At 40.4% G+C, this 27126-nt stretch overlaps 1 protein-coding gene across 23 annotated transcripts in view; it reads right to left on the bottom strand.

Moving 5' to 3' along the window:
• The window catches only part of LOC123622391 (RNA-binding protein 12), a 34996-nt gene extending 8609 nt beyond the window's left edge, over positions 1-26387 (bottom strand). The window contains exons 1-3 of one of the 23 annotated variants that reach the window (XM_045528704.1): positions 26194-26353; positions 20828-20912; positions 16194-18010 (exon numbers count right to left, since the gene is read on the bottom strand). In XM_045528704.1, the coding sequence (XP_045384660.1) occupies positions 16194-17988 (1795 nt within the window). In that variant the 5' untranslated portion in view covers positions 17989-18010; positions 20828-20912; positions 26194-26353. The other 22 variants (XM_045528712.1, XM_045528709.1, XM_045528694.1 and 19 more) reach the window with 22 other exon arrangements.
• Positions 26388-27126: the final 739 nt, after the last annotated feature.

Below are 27126 nucleotides of genomic sequence, written 5' to 3'. Positions count from 1 at the left end.
TTTTTGAGACAGAGTCTCGCAGTCTCGCTCTGTTGCCCAGGCTAGAGTGAGTGCCGTGGCATCAGCCTAGCTCACAGCAACCTCAAACTCCTGGGCTTAAGCGACCCTTCTGCCTCAGCCTCCTGAGTAGCTGGGATTACAGGCATGCGCCACCATGCCCAGCTAATTTTTTCTATATATATTTTTAGTTGTCCAGATAATTTCTTTCTATTTTTAGTAGAGACGGGGTCTCGCTCTTGCTCAGGCTGGTCTCGAACTCCTGAGCTCAAACGATCTGCCCGCCTCAGCCTCCCAGAGTGCTAGGATTACAGGCGTGAGCCGCCGCGCCTGGCTGTTTTGTAGTTTTTAAAGGGCCTCATTAGCTCCCCCCACGCATACCTCAAGTTCTCTTGACTATTCATTCTAAGCACAAAGCCTCTACTTCCAGTTCAACAACCCCTACCTAACTTTAGACCTTATTAAAAGTCTCTTGCCTCCTCCCTGGTTTCTCCTTCCTAGCCCTGTGCCACCTAGTCATCCCTGATGCCAGCTTCCAGAGACTCTATCCTAATCATTAATAGAAGCCCTGTTTAGCTGCCCATGGCCCTTAGGTTCACAGCCAAACTCCCCAGCAGGGCCATTTTGTTACACAACTCCAGAGGGTTTATCTATGCAGAATTTTGTAATTGTACAATATGGTAACCCTGCATCCCTAGTTCAACCTTCAAAGCCCTTACTAGTCTGCCACCAGCTCTACCTTCTGCTACTTACCCACCCATCCAACTAGTCATCCAAAGTGACTTCTTCTTCTTTTTTTTTTTTTTTGAGACAGACTCTCTCTCTGTTGCCTGGGCTAGAGTGCTGTGGCATCAGCCTTGCTCACAGCAACCTCAAACTCCTGGGCTCAAGTGATCCCCTTGCATCAGCCTCCTGAGTAGCTGGGACTACAGGAGAGCACCACGACGCCCGGCTAATTTTTCTGTTTAGCAGAGACGGGTTCTTGCTTTTGCTGACGCTGGTCTCAACCTCCTGACCTCAAGTGATTCTCCCGCCTTGGCCTCCCAGAGTGCTAGGATTACAGGCGTGAGCCACCACGCCTGGTTCCAAGTGACTTCTGGTTCATCAAACACACACACATACTGTACCTCTGACTTTCCTGCCTAGCAAATGTCTTGTAATCCAAGGTTCTAGTATAATATTATTCCTTTATGAAGCCTTGCCCACCTTTCCCAGGTAGGATTTTCTCATCTCTCATCTGGATGACTGCAATGGTTTCCTCATCAGCGTTTCTGCAACCACACATACATTTTTGTGTTTATGAGCTGAAGAGAAACCGAATCATGTCATTTCTCTACTTAAAACTCTGGAATGGCTTCCCAAAACACTCAAAATAAAATGCCAAGTTCTTACTATGGTCTATAAGGCCCTGCAAGACCTGACCCTTGCCTAACTAATAATCTAGTCATCCAAGTGTGCTCCAGCCAGGATGGCCCTTCTGATCCTTTGTCTGGTTTGTATGTCCGTATCTTCAGTACCTACAACAATACCTACCCTGTTATAGGTACTCTGTAAATATTTAGTGACTGACTTAATAATGAAACCACATCAGAATTTTGACTTTTGTCTGTCTACCCCAGCACTCTATGGGGTCCTTGGAACTAGGGTTGGGTATCATCTCTATATTGCTAGTACTAGTGGTTAGTATATAGTTGGTACGCATAACCATTTGCTGAACAAACAGTGTGCTTTTGCTCAACTCACACTTCAGGCCTCTTTCATTTAAACTAATGTCCAGTAGTAAATCTTCCCTATTCTGATCTTGTACAGTTGAGCTTTGAAGTTTAAATGCAGGACTCCCACAACTCCATATTAAATGACAGTCAATTTAAAAATGGCCAAAAGATTTGATCAGACGTTTCATAAAGGAAAATATATGAATCAGAAATAAGCAAATGAAGTGATTCACAGCATCAGTCATCACGGAAATACAAAATAAAACCACAAGGAGATACTATTACATACCGACAACAATGGCTTAAAGTAAAAAGACTGACAATGCCAAATGTTGGCAAGGACGTGGAACTCTCATACATTGTTAGCGAAAGCATTAAATGTACCACTTTGGAAAAGAGTCTGGCAGCTTATCAGAAAACCAAACATATAGCTAGCCCAAGAACAATTCCATTCCTAGCTTTTTATCCAAAAGAAATGAAAACATTATGTCCACAAAGATTTGTACAAGAATGTTCATAGCAGCTTTATTCACAATAGCCAAAAACTTGAAACAGCCTAGGTGTTCATGACTATGAGAATGAATAAACTGTGATGTTTATGGAAAACTATTCAGCAACAAAAACAGAAACTATTAATATCTATAACATGGATAAATCAGAAGGATAAAATAGATTCCATTTATGAAGTTTTAGAACAGGAAAAACTAATTGATGATGAAAATATTCAGAACAGTGGTTGTCTTCCCTGCTCTCCCAAGGGGAGAGGCAGGTATTAACTGTGAAGAAAAGAACTCTTGGCAGGAATGGAAGAATTCTTCAGCATGATAGGAACATGGGTCACAGGAGTATGTACATTTGTCACTTTAACGGTACACTTAAGATGTATAGATCTGATTGTAAAATTTTACAAGGAAAAAAAAACTAAACCATAAGCAAATATTGCACTCAAGTTAAGGCATGTTAAAATGTTTAGGGGTAAAGTATACTGATTCCTACAACTTCTCTGAAATGCACCAAAAAATGAAATGGATTATTGGTCAGATATGTGGTATAACAAACAAAGGAAAATTTAACTTGCAGAATCTAAATAGTAGATATACATATAGTGGATAGTGGAGATATATATATATATTTCTCTCTACACTTTGCTGCATACTGAAAGTTTTCATAATAAAATTTGGAGGAAAATTTAAATGGAGGACAAAAGGACCTCCTTCTGTGAACAACAAAAGCTTTAGCAGTGATTACCTAGGGTGGTGAGATTATAGGCAACAACTGGAGCTGCTGCCTTCTCACTCCAGGACTTCCTTTCAGAGCCCCTAGAGAGATGCTTTTGGTCTGGGCCAAATCATGCGGTGAGCCAGGAGCATTTGCCTGTGCTAGGCCTCAATTTCTGGTGGACCTAGAGCATTCTTTCTTAGTCATTACAACACTTTTCCCGGAATGCATGCTTTTTCAGCTTCTTTTTTGAACCCAGACTCAAACCCCAACCATACTGCTGTAGGCTCACTTGTGCCTCAGTAGTATATGGGGCCAGACTCTCACTCAAGTGATGCTATTAAGGTGGCCTGGCTTCTATTCTGAGGTCAGAGCTTCCTGTGCAACCAGTTTTGTTTTTCACAGATCGGCTTTCTCTTCTTTCTTATTAGAATAGGCAACTCGTTATAAACAAATCTTTACAATGTGTAGTTTTCTATCCTTTGAGCCATATTGCCTTTAGATGACCTATAATCCATGAGATTATTAGTCTCTTCCAAATCCTATTTATCTCCTTTGAAATCTACCTCTGCTTGGAAATTTGTGATTAAAACTGGTTTGTCATTCTCCTCGCCTCTCTTTCTTGAACAGCTACAAACTTTAAACCAGACTCATTTAGTGCCATTATAATTAACCCCATGGGACTTTCAACCTCCTTTTTAGGACCAAAATTTTACAAAACCATATTAAATATCACATTTAAGTGAGTAAACAAAGAGAAGTCATGAATTTTATCATTTTTTTTTTTTTTTGAGACAGAGTCTTACTCTGTTGCCCAGGCTAGAGTGCCGTGGCATCAGCCTAGCTCAGAGCAACCTCAAACTCATCCTCCTGCAATCCTCCTGCCTCAGCCTCCTGAGTAGCTGGGACTACAGGCATGCGCCACCATGCCCGGCTAATTTTTTCTATATATATTTTTAGTTGTCCGGTTAATTTCTATTTTTAGTAGAGACGGGGTCTCACTTTTGCTCAGGCTGGTCTCGAACTCCTGAGCTCAAATGATCCACCCGCCTTGGCCTCCCAGAATGCGAGGATTATAGGCGTGAGCCACCACGCCTGGCCTATCATTTGATTTTTGTAAGAGTTCTGACTAGTACTTGCCAGATCTTTATGCACTCTTTTGTCAACCAGCATATCTTACCTAGATGCCCAGTACAGTCTAACTGGCCTCGCCATTTCTACTCAGTCCCCTTCTATCTGTTCTCTCTGTTTAAGTCAGAGACCTCTGACTCTAATCCAATGAAAACCTGTTTCTCATAATCCTATCAAAATGTATAACTTGCTTATTATAAATTTCCCCTACTAGACTAAAATTCAGCAAAGGGAGGGACCACATCAGCCATGTTCCCATTACAGTGACTGGGACATATTAGGTACTGTATTGAAATCTGTTGAATGAATGAATGCCAGCAAAGAGTGATAACCTGAGCATCCTCAGAAATAACCCAAATCTAGCCCTGACCTGCTGCTGAAGCCAAAGGAGAAGTGAGCACTTAGGAACATCCAACACAAAATATCAGTTTGTTACCTGTGTATGTCCCCACTACTCTCACCTTTCCACTGGGAGTCAGGAATTGCCAATGGAAACAGCCAAGCATATAGTACCAACCTTTTCTGCCTATGCTTTCTACCACTTGAGATTCTCATTCCCTTCCATTTCCCCTTGTTTGTTTTCCTGTTTACTCCCACTGCTAACCTCAAAGTGCCCTGGCAGGGCACATTCTCTCACTGTCCCTTAAATAAGCCATACTTATTCTCATTTTTACACCTAAAAATTCACAAAATTTCAGAAATAAAAAATAACCGAGTGATCATCTAATCCAAGTCCCTGTGATGTGGCTAAGGCCACATATGTGGCTAAGTGTTATGAGGACTAGAACTCAAATATGCCGACTCCCACCTGCTCTAGAACTTTAGACTATAGTTATACTCTTCTTTCCTGGAAGTACCTCCCTTCTTATATTCAATAGCAACCTGGTATAGTGGGCCTGAGTATGAGTTCTGCAGTTATGTGACCAGGCTCCAATTACTGGCCCTACTCCTTTCTATGCAGAATGTGATACTACTACAGATTAATGTCCTATCTATGTAACTTGGACACAAAATACTTAAGCTCACTAAACCTCAGGAGGAAAGTGGGGGATATAATTTTTTTCTGAAGATTAATGTAAATAATGTATGCAAGGTGCTTAGTACACAGTCTGGAACTATTATGACCATGTGTTAGTTACTACTATTATTCTTCCAGCCTAGCTCTCATATGCCCCCCTTTCCATGATCTTTCCAGCACTCAACTTCTTACTCTGGGCTATTATACTCATTCCATACCACACAACTACATTCTGTCAATGTTTCTCCAGCTTCTTACCTGCCAACTAAATGACAAAATTCTTCAGAATAAATGCTGCTTCAGCACCTCCTGCCAAACAGCACAGACCTATGCACATAATGGGAATTCAAAACACCCAATCGAAGTTTGCTACAGTATGCTGGAGCGGGCTTGTATGACTTGCAAGAGCCAATTATTAAATATTAAAGAACTCTGTAAGCAGGTGGCCTTTAAACTACAGAAACTGTGCAAATGCTAAAAGTCAGGACTTTTCCCCCTGACAGCCAGTTTACCAGGATACCACTGCTGACAAGGAATCACACTCTCTAATAGGGAGTAACTTGACCTTCATTTTCTATGGTATCCTCTCTCCTGCCTTGGGAGGTTCTAACTCTGCTCTTCATAAATCCAGGAACAGATAGATCTTTTCTCCTGTGTCCAGTGAGATCCAATTCAGTGCCAGATGAGCTGGAATTCATTCATCAGCCCTTACACTGCCCTCTTCTACTCCCAAGGCTTAACCAGGAAAGGAATTAGACTGCAATTCCCATTTCCTTTTACCCACCCTAGGTAATGGACACAGAATTTGCAGAGAGGCTGTGAGGAGGAGGAATAAAGGACTTAAATGTCTGAGTGGCAGGTTCACTCCTTTAACAAACCAAAGTCATGTTCATACTCCTATCGCCTACCTTTGCATGCTGGAGCAGCTCAGAGTTGCTGGATCAAGTCTTGAAAGTCAATGAGGAAATCCTCCATAGGTTCCCAAAGCGGGAACACCATCCACTGAATTACTTTTTTTCCCATTAAAACTGAAAAGACAAACTATGCCCACCACCACCATTCTTCCTTTACTTCTTGGCCTCAGAGGGACATGGAGATGGTAGACAAGTTTTCTTATCCCTGCTTCTCCCTCTAACTCAGGGATTTTCCAAATTTAAGTCAGCAGCCCCAAGGACATTCTTCATAGGTCACAAACTGAAGCAAAAATGCAAATCCTTACTATAAAACTACACATTCTTTATATTCATACATGAATATGACAAAGGGCTACTAAAATGGTGTAAGCTAAAATTTTAAACAATAAATTTCATTTAGACCCATATACTATTAACTAGAGCTGCCACAAAGTACTTGGCAACACTGCAAAGCTTAAAATGTGCATGTGCACACAAAAAGTGAAGAATGGGAAAATATGGCAAAGAAAATGGCCACAGTGTTTCCCATCCTGCTGTACTGGGTAAAGGTCAAAAAATAATGGAAGCCACTAATCCAACTCCAACATCCCCAAAGACTTACTCAAAAGTTTAACAAATCTGACCTGTGCTCAACTCTTCAAAGAGAACCTAACTTGACAGAATTGGATATGGGGAGGGAAACAAACTAAGGAGGAATACTTAGGCTTCAAGCAGGATAGGACTATATCGGAGTGGGAGTTTGCCTTTGCATAGAGACTCTGAACATGCTTACAAAGCCTCCATCTGCCTACTACAAAATAAGTTCAGGTTCCGCTCTGTAACCATGAGCTTGACTATGGAGGCTAAGCAGCTTTACAAGCGGTAATGTTGTCTGCCTCTCCACACTATACTTGGGGGTAGTTGGGAAACTGAAAGGCACTGGAACAGGGCAGTAGCCCCTGCCCCAGCAGGCTCAGGAGCCATGATAGAAGACTGCTGGCAGTGGCTGTCCACATTTTCCCCAAAAGTCAGGGAGAGGCAGGGAACAGAGGGGCTCTACCTCTGGAGTTGTGCAGGCATCTATGATTTTAAAAACCTCTGTCCACTCCTTACTATCAACGAGACTTTGAGCAAGTTATTTTGTCTCTCTTTCCCTGGATTACCACATCTATCAAGTGAGGATAATTAATGATGCCAATTTTACAAGGGTATTGTATTAACTGAGGCCAACCATGGAAAGTGTCCCCTGCCTGGTTAAAGTAAGTGCCCAGTGTGTCAACTGTTCCTTTTAGTGCTGACAAATGGGCAAGTGTACCTTTGGGTCCTTTGCAGTGTCATTATCTCCTTTTTGATTGATGGGACACCCAGGAATAATGTCTCTGGTCTACTACCTCCAGATGACCTAACTGGCAGGACAAGGACAAGCCCCCAAAAGGGGAAACGAAGACCATGACGCTCTCAAGCTGCAGTGTGGGACCACTTCCGCACTAGACCACTCCCACAGTGGAGCAGGAGCCAGATCAAAATTTGGAGTTCCACTCCTGGTCTCTCTTTAAGCTCCAAACTTGCCAGACTTCCAGAAATACAAAATGGTTAGGTTCATCAGGAAGCTTAAAACTGAATATGAGATTACCTGGTTTAATCTCATTTTGTAGAAGAAACCTTGAGGCCAGAGGGAAATGATTTGTCCTGAGTCACAGTAACTGACAGGACTATGATGATTCTCTGAGAATGTGATTTCTACATCCACCATATTTTAGCAATAGTTCACATTTTGTAATTGAGTCTAATCTGAAGTCCACCTGGCTACTAAGAGTAGTGGGGTTCACATGGCCTATCCCCATGACCTATACTAAGAGTAGTGGGGTTCACATGGCCTATCCCCATGACCTATACTAACTAGCCTTGCACACACACACGGAAAATAATTCTCTTGTCTGACTGCAGGGGCAGGAAGAGAGGAAATGTTGGACTCCACATTTACAGGATTTCATCAAAGGAATAAATTTTAAATAGCAAACATGAATAGTGCAAATAAGGTAGAATTTACCTCAGAAAAATGTGATATCGAACCTTTCAAAGAACATTCACGGGGTAGTCAATTCTGCTCCATCTCACCCTATTGGAATTTACATTCTTTTAATGCCTATCACCTGTGGGGTGTCTAAAACAACAGTACTGGACCACCTTCCTGAACATCTCCAGGGAGAGGCATCGCCAAAAACTTATGCATCTCGTGAGCAGTGACCTATGACACAAAAGCAGCACACCAGAGATCTTGGGAAAGAAACCTATCTATTGTTCATGAGTCCCCCTTGCCCCTCACAGGAATAAATTCTTTTGGGATACTTGTGAGAGCTTAAGATGGGTCACTCTTCAGAATTTGCAAGTTAGGGAAGTAGAGAAATAAAGGGAGGATTTCAACAACAGGAAACTACACTATAGCCACAGACTAGTTTACACTTGTTCCTTTCTGACCATGATTTAGCAATTGGCCAGGAAAGCCTTTACATGGTTCCTGATATGTTAAGTGTACCTGGTGCAAGTACAACCAATCACTTGTGTAACTTAAAAGACTCTAAACTCTTGATGAACAGTCATCTTATTTTGCTTCCTTTTCCACCAATGTTTAAGTGGTAGGTGCACAACACTGTTCAAAAATGTTAGTATGGGATACAGTTATGGCTAAGCGGTATATTCATGTGAAATTGTCTTAAAAGCTTGAAGGCAATAGATGTTTCCAATTCCAACCTGTCAATTCAATGGTCATAGAAGCAAAGCAGTTATCTACTTAAGTAGTAGTTCCATTAACCTTTCCATCACTTTAGCCAGATTAATAGCAGAGAGACTCTGCTGGTCTCATAGGACACAACACAGAAGTGAGTTAGGTATATAGGCTATACTACCCTCCTGCCCCCATTACAACCCAAGTGTGGAGAGGTGTAGTGGGACGGTGGCATTAACAAACTTCCGCCAGGCGCGGTGGCTCATGCCTGTAATCCTAGCACTCTGGGAGGCCAAGGTGGGAGGATCGCTTGAGCTCAGGAGTTCGACACCAGCCTGAGCAGAATGAAATCCAGTCTCTACTAAAAAAAATAGAAAAATTAGCTGGGTGTGGTGGTGTGCACCTGTAGTCCCAGCTACTGGGGATGCTGAGGCAGGAGGATCACTTGAGCCCAGGAGTTTGAGGTTGCAGTGAGCTATGACACCACTACTGCACTCTACCTGGGGTGACAGAGGGAGACTGTGTCTCAAAGCAAACAAACAAACAGAACAAAAGAAAAATGAGGAAATCAGCAGCACCAATTGGCATGATTTGAAACCGCTTAAGCAGCTGAATTCCCTTACCCTTCTCAAATCATCCCACTTTGCAAAGACTAACAGGTGACTTGTGGGAGCACATTATGGTTGTTACCATTTGATATGAAGCACAAATTCATAAGTGACGAGTCTTATTCACTAACCAAAAGCTATGAGTAAACTATTCCCATCCATTAGGAGGCTGGGGCTAGAGATAGCAGTGAGGGAGCTTCAGTATAAATGAGTCTCACAATCTTGGATACCAGTAGATTTGCTACATAAGCAGGCAAAAAGAGAAAACCAGCAGCAGCACATTGCAGAAGGAATGAAACACCAAAGGGTAGTCTACTTGAATATACAGCACAGCTCACTGCTGGAAAGAGTTAAGCTGACCCCACACCTGTGACTCTGTTCATATTGAATTATGTTCTCCTGCTGGCCATTGCTCCATTTCCCCCAAATAGTCACTTCCTCCTCTCAATATGAAATGACAAGCCATAAATTGATTAAGAAAAGTGACCTGAAATTATTAAGCTACTAAGGTCAGAATCCAAATATCTGGAACTGGGGTGCCAATTCCAGTGCTCCGCTGTACCATTTATCACTTCTATATAACTGTTTGCTGAGTCTCTATCTATACCCTAACCTTCAGCATTTTCACTGGAGGGAGGTCCCTGAGGCTCTTGACAGAATTCAAGGGATATTGTTAATGACATTTTCCTCAGCACTATTTCTCGCCCGCAGACTTTTAGAGTGCTGCCCTTCTGTCCCTGGGGCTGGAATGTTTACATGAGGTGGCTTTTTACTCCTTCCTTCTGCACTCTTCAGTAGTAGAGCAGTATGAAGAAAATCATGCCACCTTGGTTGCTCACTGCTAGTTATGTTGATCCAGAAAAGAAGTCATATTCTAGGATGCTTTTGAGACCCTGACACAAAGTAGCTCAAAGCACCAAGAATAAATCCAGGAACAGCACAGTAAAGAATTAATATTTACCTGAGCAGGCACCAATAGGAGATGAACAAATGTTGCTGAACAGAAGGGTTTTCCCAGAAAAGTCAACTATAGCATCAGAAAATTGAGCTCCTACTAGAGTACACACTTTCCAGAACATTTTAAAATAAGTCAATTGTGATCCATCAGATTTTATACTAAAAAATGAAACAAATCAAATAATTTTTTAATAAAAAAGGAAAGCCATTAAATTTAGATTCTACCATATCCCATGAAAACTCTACTTTTCGGAGAACGGTGATAATGCACATAATTGATAATCTATTTCTTGGCTGGTCCAAAGGTAGCGAGTTACCTCAACTGATTGTTCAGTCAGTTACAAATCGAACTCCTGTTCTACTCTTTCCCCTCTTCTCACTACCGCACATGACTAGGCTTTGAAAAAAAATAAAAATAAAAAAAGAGATAAACCATTTCTTGATGCAAAACACTGGAAAGCAGACAACGAATTATAGAAGTGATCTCTCCTGAACAAGAAAAGGAGACATATTATGACACAATTCACCCCTTTCAGATGGTAAAGGCCATTCTGGCTATTGCAGACAGCTGGTTTTCACTCAGTGATTTTTTCCAATGCTTAGTCAAACCTTAATTATTTTAAAATGGCTCAGCTACTACCTGGAATTACGTATGTCTAGTCTAACATTCTCTAAAACAAGCTGGGATTCAAACTCAAATACAAGCTAAATTCTTTCATGATAAAGATAAAAACTGTAAATATTTTCCAAGAGCTCTGGCTACAAGGAACAGCCTACTAGTTTCACTGCAACTCCAATCCAGATTTTTAAATAAAGGACTGTAAAGTTTATGGAAACTTCTTTTGCTAATTTTTTTCAGAAGTTGAATACACATGGAAGAGACAAAAATCAGAGCAATGGCAGAAAGCAGCAATATTTGATTCCTCTCTCTTCTTCCCCAAATATCTCACATACTAATGCAAAAACAAAAAAGAAAAACTAAGCTTTAGAGGTGTGTACAATTGAGAATCTACTCTGAAGATTTCTTTTCCCATTTCCTACTGTAATCAGTTTTTAAAAATAATTCACAGACTCATTTAAGATTCCTGTAAAAAGGAGCACCTGGTCTCTGGTTCTTTAAGTCCGCATAGCCAAATAGTATGCTAGCAAAACACACATAAGAAAATTCTAAAAATGTGGATACCACGGACTTGACCTAGAATCAAATTTCCTCCCTGCCGTTCCATGTATCCTCTTCTTTTCACACTTCAATTAGGAGACAAGGATAAGCAACAATTGTTACTTCCAAGATCACCAAATCCACCTTTCCAAAAGCACATATTTTCAGTTTTTTAAAAAGTACCTGATAATGTTGTAGCTCAGTACAGTACTTTTGTGCAATTAAAGCATTAAATGCATCAGCCTGTTTTATTTTGTGACAAGTTTATTGAACAGTATTCAAGACTTCATCTTTATATAAACAAAAACCTTTGCTGAATGATGCCAAGGTAGTATTGGCTGGCAATGCTGTGGCCACACTGGCAATAAGCCATTTTATTGTGTTTGGTTTCTAAAGGTTGGAATACTGTTGAAATGCCTGGTCCAACAATTTAACGTGGCAATTTTGCAAGGGTGGGAAATAATTTTTAAAGTGACCACCACCAGAAATTCTTTTCAAAAGATTTAACTAGCAGCAATTTTTACATTTTCTGGTTTTTCAAGTGTTCTTAAAATTGATGAGTGGGTTTTATTATTACACACCCCACACCTGAACATAATCAGAATCCAGTAAAAGGGAGTCAGAATTTAAGGCTTTCTTGAACCCTTATGTGAGGTGACTATTTCCACCTAAAAATGTATCTGTTTGCTTACTTCCATACAGTCCTAGATTTTCATCCAGTGGTTAAGACTGACCTTAGCTACATTGAATATTATTATCTGAAATTTCAAATACAAGTTTCCTAATGGAATTTTCATTGTTGATGATGCTTTGACAACTTGGAGTACAAAGCTAGAAACTACATTTCACTTAACACTGTGTAGCATTAAAAAAAAAAGCCACTAATAATTGTACATCCAAACTATGTGTAAACACAGAACACACCTCCAAATTATGCTTGTGAACTACACGTTTCACTAAAGTCAGAAAAGTTTACAAATTTGCTTATTTATAAAATACATTTGTAGATTTCTCTAAACCTTTAAACCAAAAGAAAAATGAACACCAATTAAAACTCTGAAGGGAAAGGAAAAAAATTAAACCTAATGGAAAAGATTCACTCCCATTAATGTCAGTCACCAAAATCAGACAATAAAATTCACACATAAAATTCCAAATATCATGATAGTGTTTACAAATGCACACAACTTTTGAGCAAAGCTTTACAAATCCTTCATACCATACAAAGCAAGTGAGAAAATAATGTAAATTCATTTCCATCCCAAACCTAGTTTCTAGGAGAAAATTTACCTAGGAAGAGAGGTATGAATAGTTTCACAGAACACATTTTCAAGAGTATTTTTTAAACTGAAACTCCAATGCCCAGAACAAGATAAACAGTACGCTTTAGCAGTTAGCACTATGTTAATAAGTCTCAAATACACAAAAATCAAGTTCCAGAGGGCAAAGCATTTAATTACATTTCACAACGAGCAGCACTGTTGTGATTCAACGAAATATGAAACATAGTTCTCTCCAGTTTCTACACAAACCACTATTTTCTTAATTTATTTAATTCAATGAACAATGCAATCAAGTTTTCCTTTTCAGCATTTATCTAAGATGTAGAAATAACAAAGTAGTTGCAATAAAGTATATGAAATATTTAATAAGAATGTACGAACATATAACCAAAATAAATTGTGAAAAAAGATAAAAGACTTTCATCTTCAAACAACCCATTTTACTAAAATGAAAATAGTCAGCTTTCCAATGGGGAAAATATCTGTGGTTGAAATAAGACTCCCAAGCAGTGCTGAAGTTTTTTGCATTGTCTTTGGAATGAGAAATGATTACTTAACAGAAAACTTAAATTTAACAGCATACACAAACATTATATTGCTTAAATTGAGGAGGCAGTATCTGGGGATCTGTGTCAAAGCAAATTTGTATTCATGAATTATCAAAAGACCCACAATGCAGCCACCTTTTTTGAGTCTAAATAATCATTTCCTTAAACAAAAATCCTGTACTGTCAATCCTAAGAGTGTAGTGATGAAAAGGCTTTCAAATCTTACCACACAAATAAAACTGTTGCCACTCTTAACTCTAAATTACACAACGCTGTATTTCAGTGTTCCACTAACTTGCAACACCAAAAAGGCACTATTATATATATATATATTTTTTTTAACAGGAAATACTTCTTTTAAAAGGCTGACCTTTTTGTAAGTAAACTGATTCGTAGGAAATGTTGGGAATGTTTCAAACCAAGACAAGAGGGCCATGTAAAAGATAAAATTTGTTTTTCATGATATCTCAACAATCTTCCATTTTGTATGTTTATAATACAATGTGACACATCTTTAGAGTATTTTAACTCAGGAAAGTAACACTAATTAGAGAGCCTTTGTGGCAGTGAACAGGATGTTGTAAAGTAAATGTTTTCATGACAAGGACACTTACCAACCAGAACCCATGTGGTCCCTCCTGCTCTACTGTCCTGAATGCCAAAGAAAAGAGTATGAAAGGGCAAGGAGTTTCAATTTGCTCCCCTCTGGCAGCTGTACTTAGACTCCTAGACTCCTATGACGAATTTTTGTAAACGGGTTCCTGATCAAACAACTACACCAAAAAGCCTCCAAGTAACAGGATTAAACGCATCATCAATCTATGAACCAACTTATAGATCTTTTATTCTATAATACTATTGCTAACAAAGCTAACAATTTCAACTTCAGTTTTAAAAACCTTGATACAATAATGCTCTTTCTTATGAATGGACCCCTCTTTATTTTCTTAAAGGCCAAAATTTCAGATAAATTGGGACAAAAGAAAATTGTTAGAACAATTAGTCCACAATGGACAGGACTTCAAATCAAGTAATTAAACGCTGATTATTAAAAGTGGTTTCTGGTTTCTGATCCCATCCAAACAACATGAACACTTTTTAAACCGACTAAACTAAAACTTGACGGTCAAACCAAAAAGGCTCTGGTAGGCAAAGGACTCCATAGTTTATTTTTATGGCAAGTCTTATTCCACACAGTTCTAAGTGTGACATCAAAGTTCAAGGTTATAGCACAAACCACGTGTGGAGTTTTATATTTAGGAAAAAAACCCAACAAAACAGTTCTGCTCATTTACAAATGAGTCAATTACGTAAACAAAGCAGCAACTTCTGAAGCAGGACTGTCTATACAGCAGGAACCCTCAAGAAGCAATAAAGGTACATACAATGAATCTGTATACAGAGATTTTATTCAATTTTTAAAGAAAATGAGGACTTTAGACAAAGCTTTACCCTATAACAAAGCAAAACTGTCCAGCTTTAAACCAAATTCCGAAAGTAGCCAACTTCTATTTTTCAGCAGCTGGCAAGAACACCCTCAATGAGCTCTACTTTCTATTTTCTTCATCCCATATGATATAAAACAAAACCAATCTAGACTCCTTGATAAGCTTCATGTGGTCATTTGAGTTTTACAAATGGTTTCTCTAATGGTATGCCAAAATCATTTTTGTGTTCTCTCCAGATAGCTTTACTGTAACACACAGCAATGTTTATCCTGGTAGTGAGTCTTCTGTAAACAGTCAACCAATGCTCTATGTTATGGAAACCAATCTATATGCAATTGAAACAATCCACAGGTTCTAACCTGGAAATACTAGGAAAACAATCTGGATGCATTAATCACAGCAATATGAAGAACTATCCTATAAAGAATTGATGAGTGGCTACCCTAATACAAGTTTTACTTTTCTTGAGCCTATAGGCCTGTCATTTAAGTCAATGACAGCAGCTGTAGCTTCATCCCGAGACTCGAAGGCCACCATGGCTTCACCTGTGGGCATACCTTTTTCATTGTATTTTAAACACACTGAGCCTGGAATTACTTGATAGCCATAAAAGAAATCTAAAATCTCATCAATAGACACAGTAAAGGGCATGTTCTGCACTTTAATTACTGTTGGACCTGGTTTTCCAGAACTAGATCCAAAACCAGGGGGACCACCAATATGGATTGGGCCAGGCCCAGGCCCAGGCCCAGGCCCAAAAGCTGGCGGCCCACTCAAATGCCCAGGGGCACCTCCAAGACCAGGAGGGCCACTTCCAAAACCAGGGGGGCCACCTAAACTACCAGGGCCATTTCCAAAATTCTGAGGGCCCCCTCCAAATCCTGTTGGCCCACTTAAATTATTTGGTCCACCTCCAAAACCTGGAACATCCAGTCCTAGACCAGGCAAACCACTGTTTCCAACTGAAGGCATACCGGGCCTAACATCACCAAAGGCCCCTCCTAATCCTGGAGGAGGGAGTGGTGGCCCAAAGGCATTTGACCCACCAAAATTACCAGGAAAGTTAAATGGAGGCCCATTGTTGGCCTCCTTTGAGCCTACAGTCAGGAAGGCATGCTCTTCACCTCCTGCACTGGGCATTCCTGCACTGGGCATTCCCGTACCAGGTATTCCCGCACCGGGCAGTCCAGCACTGGGCAGGCCTGCACCGGGCATTCCCGCACTGGGCATTCCGGCACCAGGCATTCCAGCACCGGGCATTCCGGCACCGGGCATTCCGGTACCCGGCAGTCCAGCACTGGGCATTCCGGCACCAGGCATTCCCGCACCGGGCATTCCTGGTACTGCAGGATTACCTGGCACAGGCATCTTTAATCCCTTTTTTCCTTGGGCAGGGGGATTTTTCTCAATCTCTCTCATATCTTCTAGGGTAACTATGTGAACAAAAGCTTCTCTCCCATTAAGTTTTTTACGGTGTAAGCGTTCAGACTTACGTGCATCATCTTCATTTTTAAACTGAACCAATGCCTGTCCTAGACCTTGCCCACTGTTATCAACAAGAACATGTACAGCATTTTCATCCACTGGAATTCCTTCTAGGAACTGAAGAACATCCACCTTGGTAATGCTGAATGGAATATTTGTAATGTGGGCACAGACTTTGGCGGAGTTGACATCCCCCTCTGTATTTATTATCATTTCCCTCTGGTCATAGCTGAAGTTCTGCAGTCTTTTTCGAATCATATCTATCTTTTCTAGCATACCTTTCTTAGTAATTGGATGAACTTGAATAAAGCGATTGCCCATGTATTGTTTATGACGACACAGAGCAGCCTTATAGTCAGCCTCATTCCTGAACTCTACAAAGCCTTCACCAGTTGCTTTCCCATTGGGTCCATAAGCTATATAAATACTATCTTCCACAATATCCAACTTTTTAAAAAAATCAATGACATGTTTGTTTTCTGCTTCAAATGGTAGCCCTTTCAAGTAAACACAAAACCCAGCCTCATGTGGTGATCTTGACCTTGATCTTTTCTGCCCACTGGGTGATTTTGACCCAGGAAGTGTCTGAGGAGGGGGATGCGTTTGTCCAGAAGGTCCTATATTTTGCTTAAAAGTGATATGGCCTCCAGCAGCTACCCACTGTCTTTCTGTGGCAGGGCTAACTTCCACATAGCGTTGAATCATCAGCATTCTGTTTCGTTTCAAAGCTTCAAATGTATCTTGAGGGGAGAGAAACTTAACCAATCCATTCCCATTATTTCGACCTACATGATCTTTCAACAAATGCACTGCATCAACACGGAGCCCATGGAAAAAATCTCTGACATCATTTTCCATTGCAGAAAAGGGCATTCCATGCACACTGACATAGAGATCATCAGGGTTGATGGGAAGTGGCTTCACACTGTTTTGAGAGTTCATCTGGATAGGGTTAACAGGATTCAATGGACCCAGAAACATAGGGTTCAGGTTATTGTTCAGATTCATAGGTGCTCCAGAGCCATTCATTCCAGCAGGCAGAGGTGCCACAGGTGGTGGATTCAAGGGCGGCATGCCCGACATGGGTGGCAGTGGGGTCATGGGTGGCACAGAAGGAACTGGGGGAATTGGGGGCACAGGAGGCACAGGAGGCAATGTAGGTACTGGAGGAGGAACTGGTATTGGGGGAATGGACGGCATCGGTGGTAAAGATGGCATCGCTGGGATTGGAGGAATTGGTGGCGGTGGGACCGTGTTCATTGGAGAGGCTGTACTTGGAACAGTCGAGCTAAAGGTTGGGCTCCCAAAGGAAGGTCCTATATTTGGAGGAGCTGTTCCTATGCTGGCTGTGGAAAATGTCTGTATGTTTTTGTTGCTTTCATGAACAGAAGTGGTGGCAGTAACTACACTGGGTGAAGGATTATTAAAGTTGGGTACTGTTGTAGGCAAGTTTACCCTGCCACTCATTCCTGAGCTAGGTGGCGGTCCTGATCTACTAGCATTTGCTGGTGGTATATCTAAGTTGGCAGTTTCAAAACGCCTACGACTCAGTTCAATCATATTCTGCATTTCCGTTTTACTACTCAACAATAGTGTTACTTTTGACCCTTTAATTGTACCACCTGTGCGCATCATACCAAGCCTTGCATCTTCATCAGTGGCAAAAACGATGAAAGCCTCACCCAGTTCACCCCCTACAATATGCACGCCCCCATCAGGGATGGTCAATCCAGAGAAGAAGTGGCGAATGTCCATGGTCCCCGCCACAATTGGGAGACCTTGCAAACGGATGACCACAGCCATGCTGCGCTGAAACCACACACACCTGCAGATGAGAAAAGGCAACGGCCAGGTCAGACTCCTGTTTATCACACCAAGTTTTTAGCTACAAGAATGACCAGCTACCATATTAGGCCCTCAAATATTCCCTCAAGCTATCACAGGCAATGTCTTTCTTTAATTTAGATATTCTAAAAACTGAACATTACCTGCCATTTACAATGTAAAACCTAGACAATTTCAACTTCCACAAGGCATTAATTCTGGAAACAATTAGTAATTCAGCCCCAAGACTCAAAAGGCTCAGGAAAAAACAATTGTAGGACAGTAAAATCACCATATACATCATTCAGACCACTAATCATTAAGATTTAAAATAAACGTGTAAGTCAAATCAGGAAACAAAGTTTAACAATCTATAGGGGAAAAACATGCAAAGGATGCATTGAAGTTAATGTTTAAAACTGGTTTAGCATGTTCCCTATACACTTGATAATTTCATAGACTTATCAGAGTGTGAGTTTATAGAGCTCAGCCTCAAAATGCAACAGAAACAAAGCTAGAATACTAATGAATTACAAGTAATACTTAACACTAAAGTAGATTCAAGGGTCAAATGAGAACTGATTTCATATTTCATCCTAAAACTTTTCAATCTGCCTTATAGCTTTGTTTTAAATAAAACCACATGTGAGCCGGGCATGGTGGTGTATGCCTGTAGTCCCAGCTACTCGGGAGGCTGAGGCAGGAGGATTGCTTCAGCCCAGGAGTTTGAGGTTGCTGTGAGCTAGGCTGACGCCATGGCACTCTAGCCCGGGCAATAAAGTAAGACTCTGTCTCAAAAAACAAACAAACAAACAAACAAACAAAAAAACACCACATGTGGATTTATTATAAACAGGGTTAATACATACTAAGAAGCCAAAAAGAAATAGTGAATAGAACAGCCAAAATCTGAGTTACCTATATTCACTACCCCCAAAGTAGAACCTGGTTATAGTGCCATTCACTGTGACTGTTTTATTAAAACTCAGGTCCAATGACTCATACCCAAACCCTCCATTTAAAAAAAATTTAGTTTTGTCTTCCCCCTAGAGGAGGGCTGACAATAAAAAAGAGGTATTTTTTGTTTTTGTTTTAGAAGAACTAGAGTGTGAACTTTACTCTGTGGTTGTTGCAGTCTCTGACCCTATGTAATTCCTGTGGGATATCTGGTTGCTAACTGATCTTAGATATCGTCTATTTTGATTTAAACAAAAAAGAAGTTTCTCTTGAATTTCAGCATTTCAGTTCTAAGGGCTTCTAAGAGCAAATACAAGGGCTGCTCTACAGAAAATGACAAACCAAATTCTTGAGACTGGAAAAAATATTACTTTGAAATTAATGTGGTCAACAACAGGTGTTTTCTAAGCCATCTTAAAAATGAACTTTTAAATGTAAGCCTATTAAAATGGCTCTGTGACCTCCAGGAAGTTATAAATTATTTAAGATTTGGTTTTATTACTTGTCAAATAAGAACATTTAGAAGGGGCAAGGTTTCCTGCTAGGAGCACTAAGAATTCTGAAACTCCATGAAAGCAGTTCTTTAATGTCAACTACTACGGGAATACTAATTCAATGCAACAAAGTCAGTAATTATATCTCAATATTATAATTGCTGTTTAAAAAAGAGAAATATATTGTTTGGCTTTGACAGTTTTATCACACACTCATACACAAAAATAAAAGCCACCTTCAAATTTAATACAGAAAAGATGGACTGGCAAACAGAAAATGCTCTTTGTGAGATGATCATAAAACACTAGAAATATGGGGAGGGTGGAGAAGCTTTTCATTTACAGACTGTAAGAGTCAACAAGAAAAATTAACATCATACCATTAGACTCTTTTCTCCTTATTTACTATTTAGCAGCCTATAAGGAAGTTCATCAGAAGTTTCCCAAGTCATTAAATCAAATTTGCATTCCTTACTGAATCTAGAATATGTGGCCATATGCAAAACTGAGATAGCATTCCTGTTCAACTTTTAAAAATGCTTAATCACTTTGTATGGGGGGAATATCATGGACAATCCAGGTATCCAAACAACTTGAGAGCGAGATATAAGTTTGCATTGGGACAATAAATAGGAACTTGATACAGTCCCAAGAACACAAAAATTAAACACTGGGGTAAAGTGACATATACAGTTAAGTTTTTAAACCACTTTCTGTTGAGTAGGGGTTTTCTGAAAGTCTGTACAAAGTACACGTGAAAGCATGCTATTAAAAATCTGCCTCAGATTACCAGCTAGAAAAGGGCTGAGTATTAAACCAAAGTAGAGCACAAGATTTATTCTTAAAACCACCTGAAGAGGAAAAGTTTTTAGATTCTGAAAAAATATGAAATAACATCTGCTATTCTGCTACTAAGTAACTGTTTCACAGATAAATCATTTCAACCTATCTCGAGCCTACATTAGAAGAGGGTTAGATTCTATTTGCTAAGGATCCATCTGAAGTCTAAAATTTGTACTCTGAAACATATGACCTAATATCTTTACTTATACCTCTAGGGAATATAAATAACCATAAACAAGCACCTGTATATGTAATTAGTCTAAAATGCTACTGAGGAATGAAACAGCTGTTAACTGCCTAACAATAAGGAATGCAACAGAAGAAAGGCATCCATATAAAACTGACCCCAAGAGGGAACAACTGTTCAAGATACCAAATCTACCCCTCCCCCATCCCTCAGATAAACTTGTAAAAAAAAAAACCACACACACACAATTTAGTTACTACACATAATTTCATATTTCATAATAAGCTATCTCATTTTATTTTGTATAAAAACGAACTCTCTATTCAAAATCTCTTACCTGATAAAACAAGAGATGTATTTTCTTAACAAGAAGTAGAGGCCAAGTCAATCCTGTGGGCAACCAATTAAAACCAACTTTTAGACTGCAATAGAGAATAAATGGAGGCAAAAATCAATGCAGGAAACACAATACAACACTCACAGGCCACACTGAACTGTACATTATGAAGGCGAGTCTGAAACCACCAGAGTACTTCATTAGAAAGCATATTTAAAAAAAAAAAAAAAAGGAAAGATATGAACCAAAATCCCACACCGTGCTTTTTGCTTGATATTGCTTTCAAATTTGAGTATGTCTCATAATATTTAAATATTTAATACATCAAGAATATGTCAGAAATTAGCCCCAAAATCAATCAATTGAAAACTAAAACAGTCATAAAGCTCAGCTTCACAGCTAGTCATTGCTTCTACCACTTGATGATTAAACCAGTCCAGAAAACTCTGTAAAACAAGTCTATTTCCCCAGATTCTCACCAAAGTTTTGATGAAAAAGCACAAGTTCGCACAATAACAATTCCTGGACAAACTAAGTCATCAATTCAAGGATACTCATGGAAATTATTGCAAGTACTCTCAATTCCTTTGCACCAAAATAGCATCAAATATCACAAAACAAACGAAGTAAAAGTTCTGGCTATAAGGACTATTTCCATTGGGGTTCAAACTATTAAAGAAAAGTGTTTTCTCTTCTAATAGCACAAGTTTCAAAAAAAACTTGCTTAAAAAAAAATCCCTAAAAATGTCTGGCATAGTAAAAGTATTTCCCCAAGTAAAAACAGGTCACTCATCTTTCACTGGAATTTCTTCCAAAGTGGTAAAGTTATGAACAATTCACAAGCAATATATATAATATATATGACCAAATAACTAATTCAGAGAAAGCGCGTAGAAGAAAATTGTCACTGTTCAGTATTATCAATAGAAAACTATTTATCCAAATGATGCTTCATTTTAAATTAATATCTTTCAAGATCAAGATACCAGTGAGCTTAATAATCAGCACCAAAAAGTAAAACATATTTCAAAAATTCTAAGTGTTATTCCAAACTTTAAAGGACAAATTCCAAACTTTAAAGGACAAGCTAAACATCCTCTAGTCAACTATTCAGATTACTAAGGAACAATGAGGTTGTTCAACCACAAAAAGCAATGTAAATATCAACACACTTTCAAAAGCCCAGAGCAGTACAACTCTAGCCTAATTGCACCTGAAGAATCTAAACACTTAAAAGGCACATCCAGTCGTTTATCTAACTGGTCACAAAGGGAGATGTGAAACAGAAAAAGCTTGCTTCAAAGTAAAGCAATGAGGAAGAGCATGAATTATTGAAGTACTTATGTATAGGTTTAACTCTAGGAGCCACAGAACCAGGGTAATTTTCTAGTTAAGCACTTGTGATAAACATGTGATCCCTAGTGGAGACTCCAATTCAAAGGGTCTGGTATAGGGCCAGGGCATATACTCTGAATATAAGGGAAACAAGTTCCTCAGCCTCTTTCCTTCCAGACCCAAAAAGGCATCATATGTCCATCTGGAGAACAACAATTTCAGGGTGAGCCAGTTAAGCTCAAAGGGAACTTGCTAGGTCTGTTCTCAAAAATTTCTATAAGGTTACCCGAACTTACTTTAAAAGGGAGGAAGCTTCTTATTCCACAAGGCCAGGTAGAATGGCCCAGCTGAATTTGGCAAATGCCTACCTCAAGCTTTTATGTGTTCAACTTAAAGCACAAAATCAATTCAGATGTAAATTTGTGATTCTCTTCTATTTCAGCAAAGAGGAAGCCCTCTCCTACTCCATACCAAGGAAAAATATGCAGAAAGTTGAAGCTAGAGGTCAGAACTTCATAACCCTTGATATTATACTTCTTTGTTCAAAAAAGAAAGGTAAATTGAAACAGAACTGCAGTACTTTTATTTCTTTTGACACCTCACTTCGTAAAGATCACAATAATTTAACAGAGGCATCACTGTTTTCCAGGAACCCATGCATTCCTGTGTTCTAAATGTCAGCCAGCAACTGAATGCAGGATTCCAAAATGAAAAATCCACCCCACTGACCATAAGCTTTGGTGAACTTTAGAAGTGTTAAGACTGAAATAATTCTATACAATAAAACATTTAAAATACATATATTATCTACAGATAGAGCATAATGGTAGGGAAGGAGAAAATGGGCCCGATTTGCCATTAAATCCACTGATATATTTTAGATATAAAACAAGAAGCTTTCATTAGTACGTTTTCCATTCATGTTACAAATTAGTCCTAACATAGAGGCTTTGCTTCAGCTTGACAAATACCAGATAGGTGAACAAATTACAAATATCTGCTACAAAAATTTAGCATGTTATAACACAGACTTTCTTATCACTTGGAATTTCAGAATAAAATGTCTGGCAACAAACCTCTTTATCAAGAAAGAAGTCAAGGCACAAACTAGAACTTAATTTCCACTCTTCATCTGGTAATAAAACATCCATCAGTCTTTAATCGACAAGAACAAGGGTACAGCAGAGCCAGGTTCTTCAGATCCCAAAGGAACAAGAAACCAGCAACCCCTCAAACGTTCACCTCAGAGATGAGCAACAGAGAATCAATTGCAATGGGCACAATGCTATAAGCGGTATAATCACATTATGACAGGCATTATGAAACAACCAGATTCATCCACTTGATTTTGTTCCCCATCCCCAAAATGGAATACATTTCAGATTCTGGGATCATTCTTAATGAAAAAATTCTTCTGACACTGATGGAGATACATCCCTTTTATAATGCATTACTCAATTTTCCCATTAACTTCTATTCAGTACTCAAAGGCAGCAAATCAGAAGACATTTCTAAATGAGATATTCCTCTGCCAAGAAGATTTTACTATTAAGTTATTTTTCAATCCCCCAAAATGCCAACGAAAGTATCTTGTTATCATTTAAACTTAAGAGCAAAACTATTACTTCTAACCTAACTAACCACATTCACCTTCACTGTGGCTTTAAGACTTAAAAGCTGGCTTTAAACAATTAACTAAACTCCGCGCAAACCAAAAGGTACATGGGTGTTGGTAGTAAAATGTGATAAAACTATAATTTAGATGAAAGTATTTTTCTGTTTAGTTGACCTAAAACATTTAACAGTATTCATTTACTCTACAAACATTACGCACTTGCAGGCCAGGCAAAAAGTTATAAAACCAGACAACAGTCTCTGCATTTTAGTGGGGGATATCCAAAAACATCTTTTGTTCAACTAGTTACTGACAGTTCTTTCCTACAGCATCTACAAAAGAAAATATTCATCCACACTTGAGTGAGGGAGTGGCTTTCTGCAAGATGGAGGAAAAACAGCATCAAATTGTCAATGGATTCCAGCACCTGAACACACAGGCCCACAAAATCAAGTTTCGCATCCAAAAACTGTACCAGCAACTCCCAAACTCTCAATCTGCAGTCATCAAAATATTTTACATGTCAAAGAATGCAAAAGAAGCCTAAAGTGTACTGGTATTAATATGTAACTATATGTTCCAAGTAACTGCAACAATGGTTTCTAAAGCATCACATTTTTCACCTAACAGATATGAACATTAAAAAAATTAAAATTATGCATGACAATCCATAAACAAAGTAATCAACATTTAACTGAACATATGAAAGTGATATAAAAATGCATTGCCTGTTTCATTAAACTGCCCAATTAATACATACTAAGCACATCTTCATTAACTTTTATATAAACATGCCAAACATTTCATTTTCTTCATAAATTAAATTACCATAAAGTTATTTGAACCACCTGTAACAGTTCTTCCCAATTTTTACAAAAACAATTCTTGGAAAATGCCGTAACACAATTGCTTTCTACTAAATCCAGAAATCCTCCATTCTATCAAAACTACCAAATTTCAAAACAAGTACAACCAGTCCTGTATTTCTATAATTAAAAAAAAAAGATTTCCCTACATGTCCAGACTTGAAGGATTTTTTTCAACTGCACATGCTCTGAAATGCACTAACAATATACACCAGTTAACAAGGTCCCAGGCACTTCTTGTTGCTAAGACTGCATTTTACAAAAATTACACCATTTCAAACCATTCAAGCAAGAAGCTGTAAGAGAAACTCCTAGCCTTCACTTGCCATCACTCTTTCAAGTTATATTGATTAGCATCACCCTATCAATGAATAATACAAAATGGTCCCTGCCAACCACCCCAATTTACGTTAGGCCATCTCTGGGAATCTAGGAGCCAAGCTAAGTTTTAGGGCCCAGAAATCTCTCAAGCCTGCAATTCTTAGTACACACCACCCAGCTGCATGAATGTTTAGCACTTAATAACCCTGAGTAACCTTCATCGGAGCCCCTCAGATTTTTCACTATACAGCACCCACTGGAGGCACACAAAAAGCCCACAAGCTTTCAACCCAGCAGCTAAGTCTGATGCACTAGTGTCCCCACTAACCTGTAGCGCCTCAAAGGCCCGCCCACCCACTGCACGTGGCCGTAAACTAGCGCAGCCAACCTTCAGACAAACTCAATTAACTCTCCATCAAAAGCACCCACCTTCTACATCCCACCGACCTCGTCCTCCTTCAGTACCGGAGGCACCACTCCCTAGGGAGTCCTAACGGTGCTGGTCATAGCAGCCCCTTCCCTACTTGCGGACGAAGTGCCTGGCATCTAACTACAATGCTCATGCCTTGGGAGGCTTACTCATCCCCACTTTTTTGCTTCAGAGGCTGGCTTCTCAAACTGCCCAACTCAGGAGAGTAAGCATCTCCCTGCAACCCCCTATACCTTCAGGCCACGAAGGCGGCCGCTTCAGAGCCTTCCTTCCTGGACTCACTGCAGTGTACCGACTACGGCTTCCTCCCCACAGGTGTGTCCCGATCGTAGCCCCTTTTCCTGGTAGGCCACAGGGGCCTCCTTTCCATTCTGGGTTGAGGGAGTGTCCTCACTATTATCTCCCCACTTCCGAGCACAGAGGTGTAGGTATAAATCTTCCCTATTCAGGAAGTAGGTGTATTTTCACAGCAGTTCCCGTTAGCTGTAGGCCAACAGGCCGCCCAGATCTGGCCTCCTCCCTCTCTGAAACCACGGAGGCGTCCTCGCTATGGGGGCGTCCTCGCTATGGCCGCGTCCTCATTTCGGTACGCAGGCTCATTCTCTCCTGCGCCTTCCTTACATCCTCTCAGATCTCGACGTAAGGAGCACCCCAGGTCCCCCGCAGCCCTGCCCCGTCCCTTTGTGTGGGACGCTAGCTGCGGCGGGCTCGGGGGCCTCCGAAGGCCCCGCCCCGGGCCACCAAGGGGCGGCTCGAGCCCCGCACAGCCCCGCACGTTCCGGGGCTGCGGGAGTCTTACCGGGGAGAGCTGCGCGGCACCAGAACCCAGACCCGAGTTACCCCCCGCGCGAGTGCCTCCGCCCCGCGGCCGACAGCCCCAGCCCGAACGGCTTCCCGGAGCCCACCGCAGCCAACACCTCCTTCGCAGCTTCACAAAATGGCCGCCAGCCCGCTCAGCGGCTCCGCGTTCCAGAAGGGGGCGGGACGGAGAGGGTTGCGCCACGGGGATGCGCAAGCGCGGTGAGGTTCTTAGGCAATCTCCCGGAAGTTGCCGATGTTTGAGGTTAGGAGGGGCTTTCATTCCGTGCTTGGGACGTTTGCGCACTTAGGCCAATAGCGCTGCGCGGTGGGACGAGTGCTGGCTGGGGCCCTCTCTGCGGGACTTTGTACAAATTGCTTGACTTCTTTTCGCCTCTGCGAAAGGAGAGAAATTGTGCCTACCTCGAAAAATTGAGGATTAAATGGACCGCAAAGTGGTGGCTACTTCTATTGATATTGGCCCGACAAAAGAGCCAAAACCTGATTTTTTTTCCACTTAAAAATTTCAATCCAGGAAGCCTTACCCATCCTAACCCCTCCACAACTGCACTTTAGTATTATTTTATTATAGAAAAAACTGTTCTCGGCCGGGCGCGGTGGCTCACGCCTGTAATCCTAGCACTCTGGGAGGCCGAGGCGGGAGGATCGCTCGGGGTCAGGAGTTCGAGACCAGCCTGAGCAAGAGCGAGACCCCATCTCTACTAAAAAATAGAAAGAAATTAACTGGACATATAAAAATATATAGAAAAAATTAGCCAGGTGCGGTGGCGCATGCCTGTAGTCCCAGCTATTCAGGAGGCTGAGGCAGAAGGATTGCTTGAGCCCAGGAGTTTGAGGTTGCTGTGAGCTAGGCAGACGCCACGGGACTCTAGTCCGGGCAACAAAGTGAGACTCTGTCTCAAAAAGAAAAGAA

This window comes from Lemur catta, chromosome 17, assembly GCF_020740605.2.
Source record: "Lemur catta isolate mLemCat1 chromosome 17, mLemCat1.pri, whole genome shotgun sequence".
NCBI lineage: Eukaryota > Metazoa > Chordata > Mammalia > Primates > Lemuridae > Lemur > Lemur catta.
This window is presented reverse-complemented; position numbering and strand designations above follow the sequence as displayed.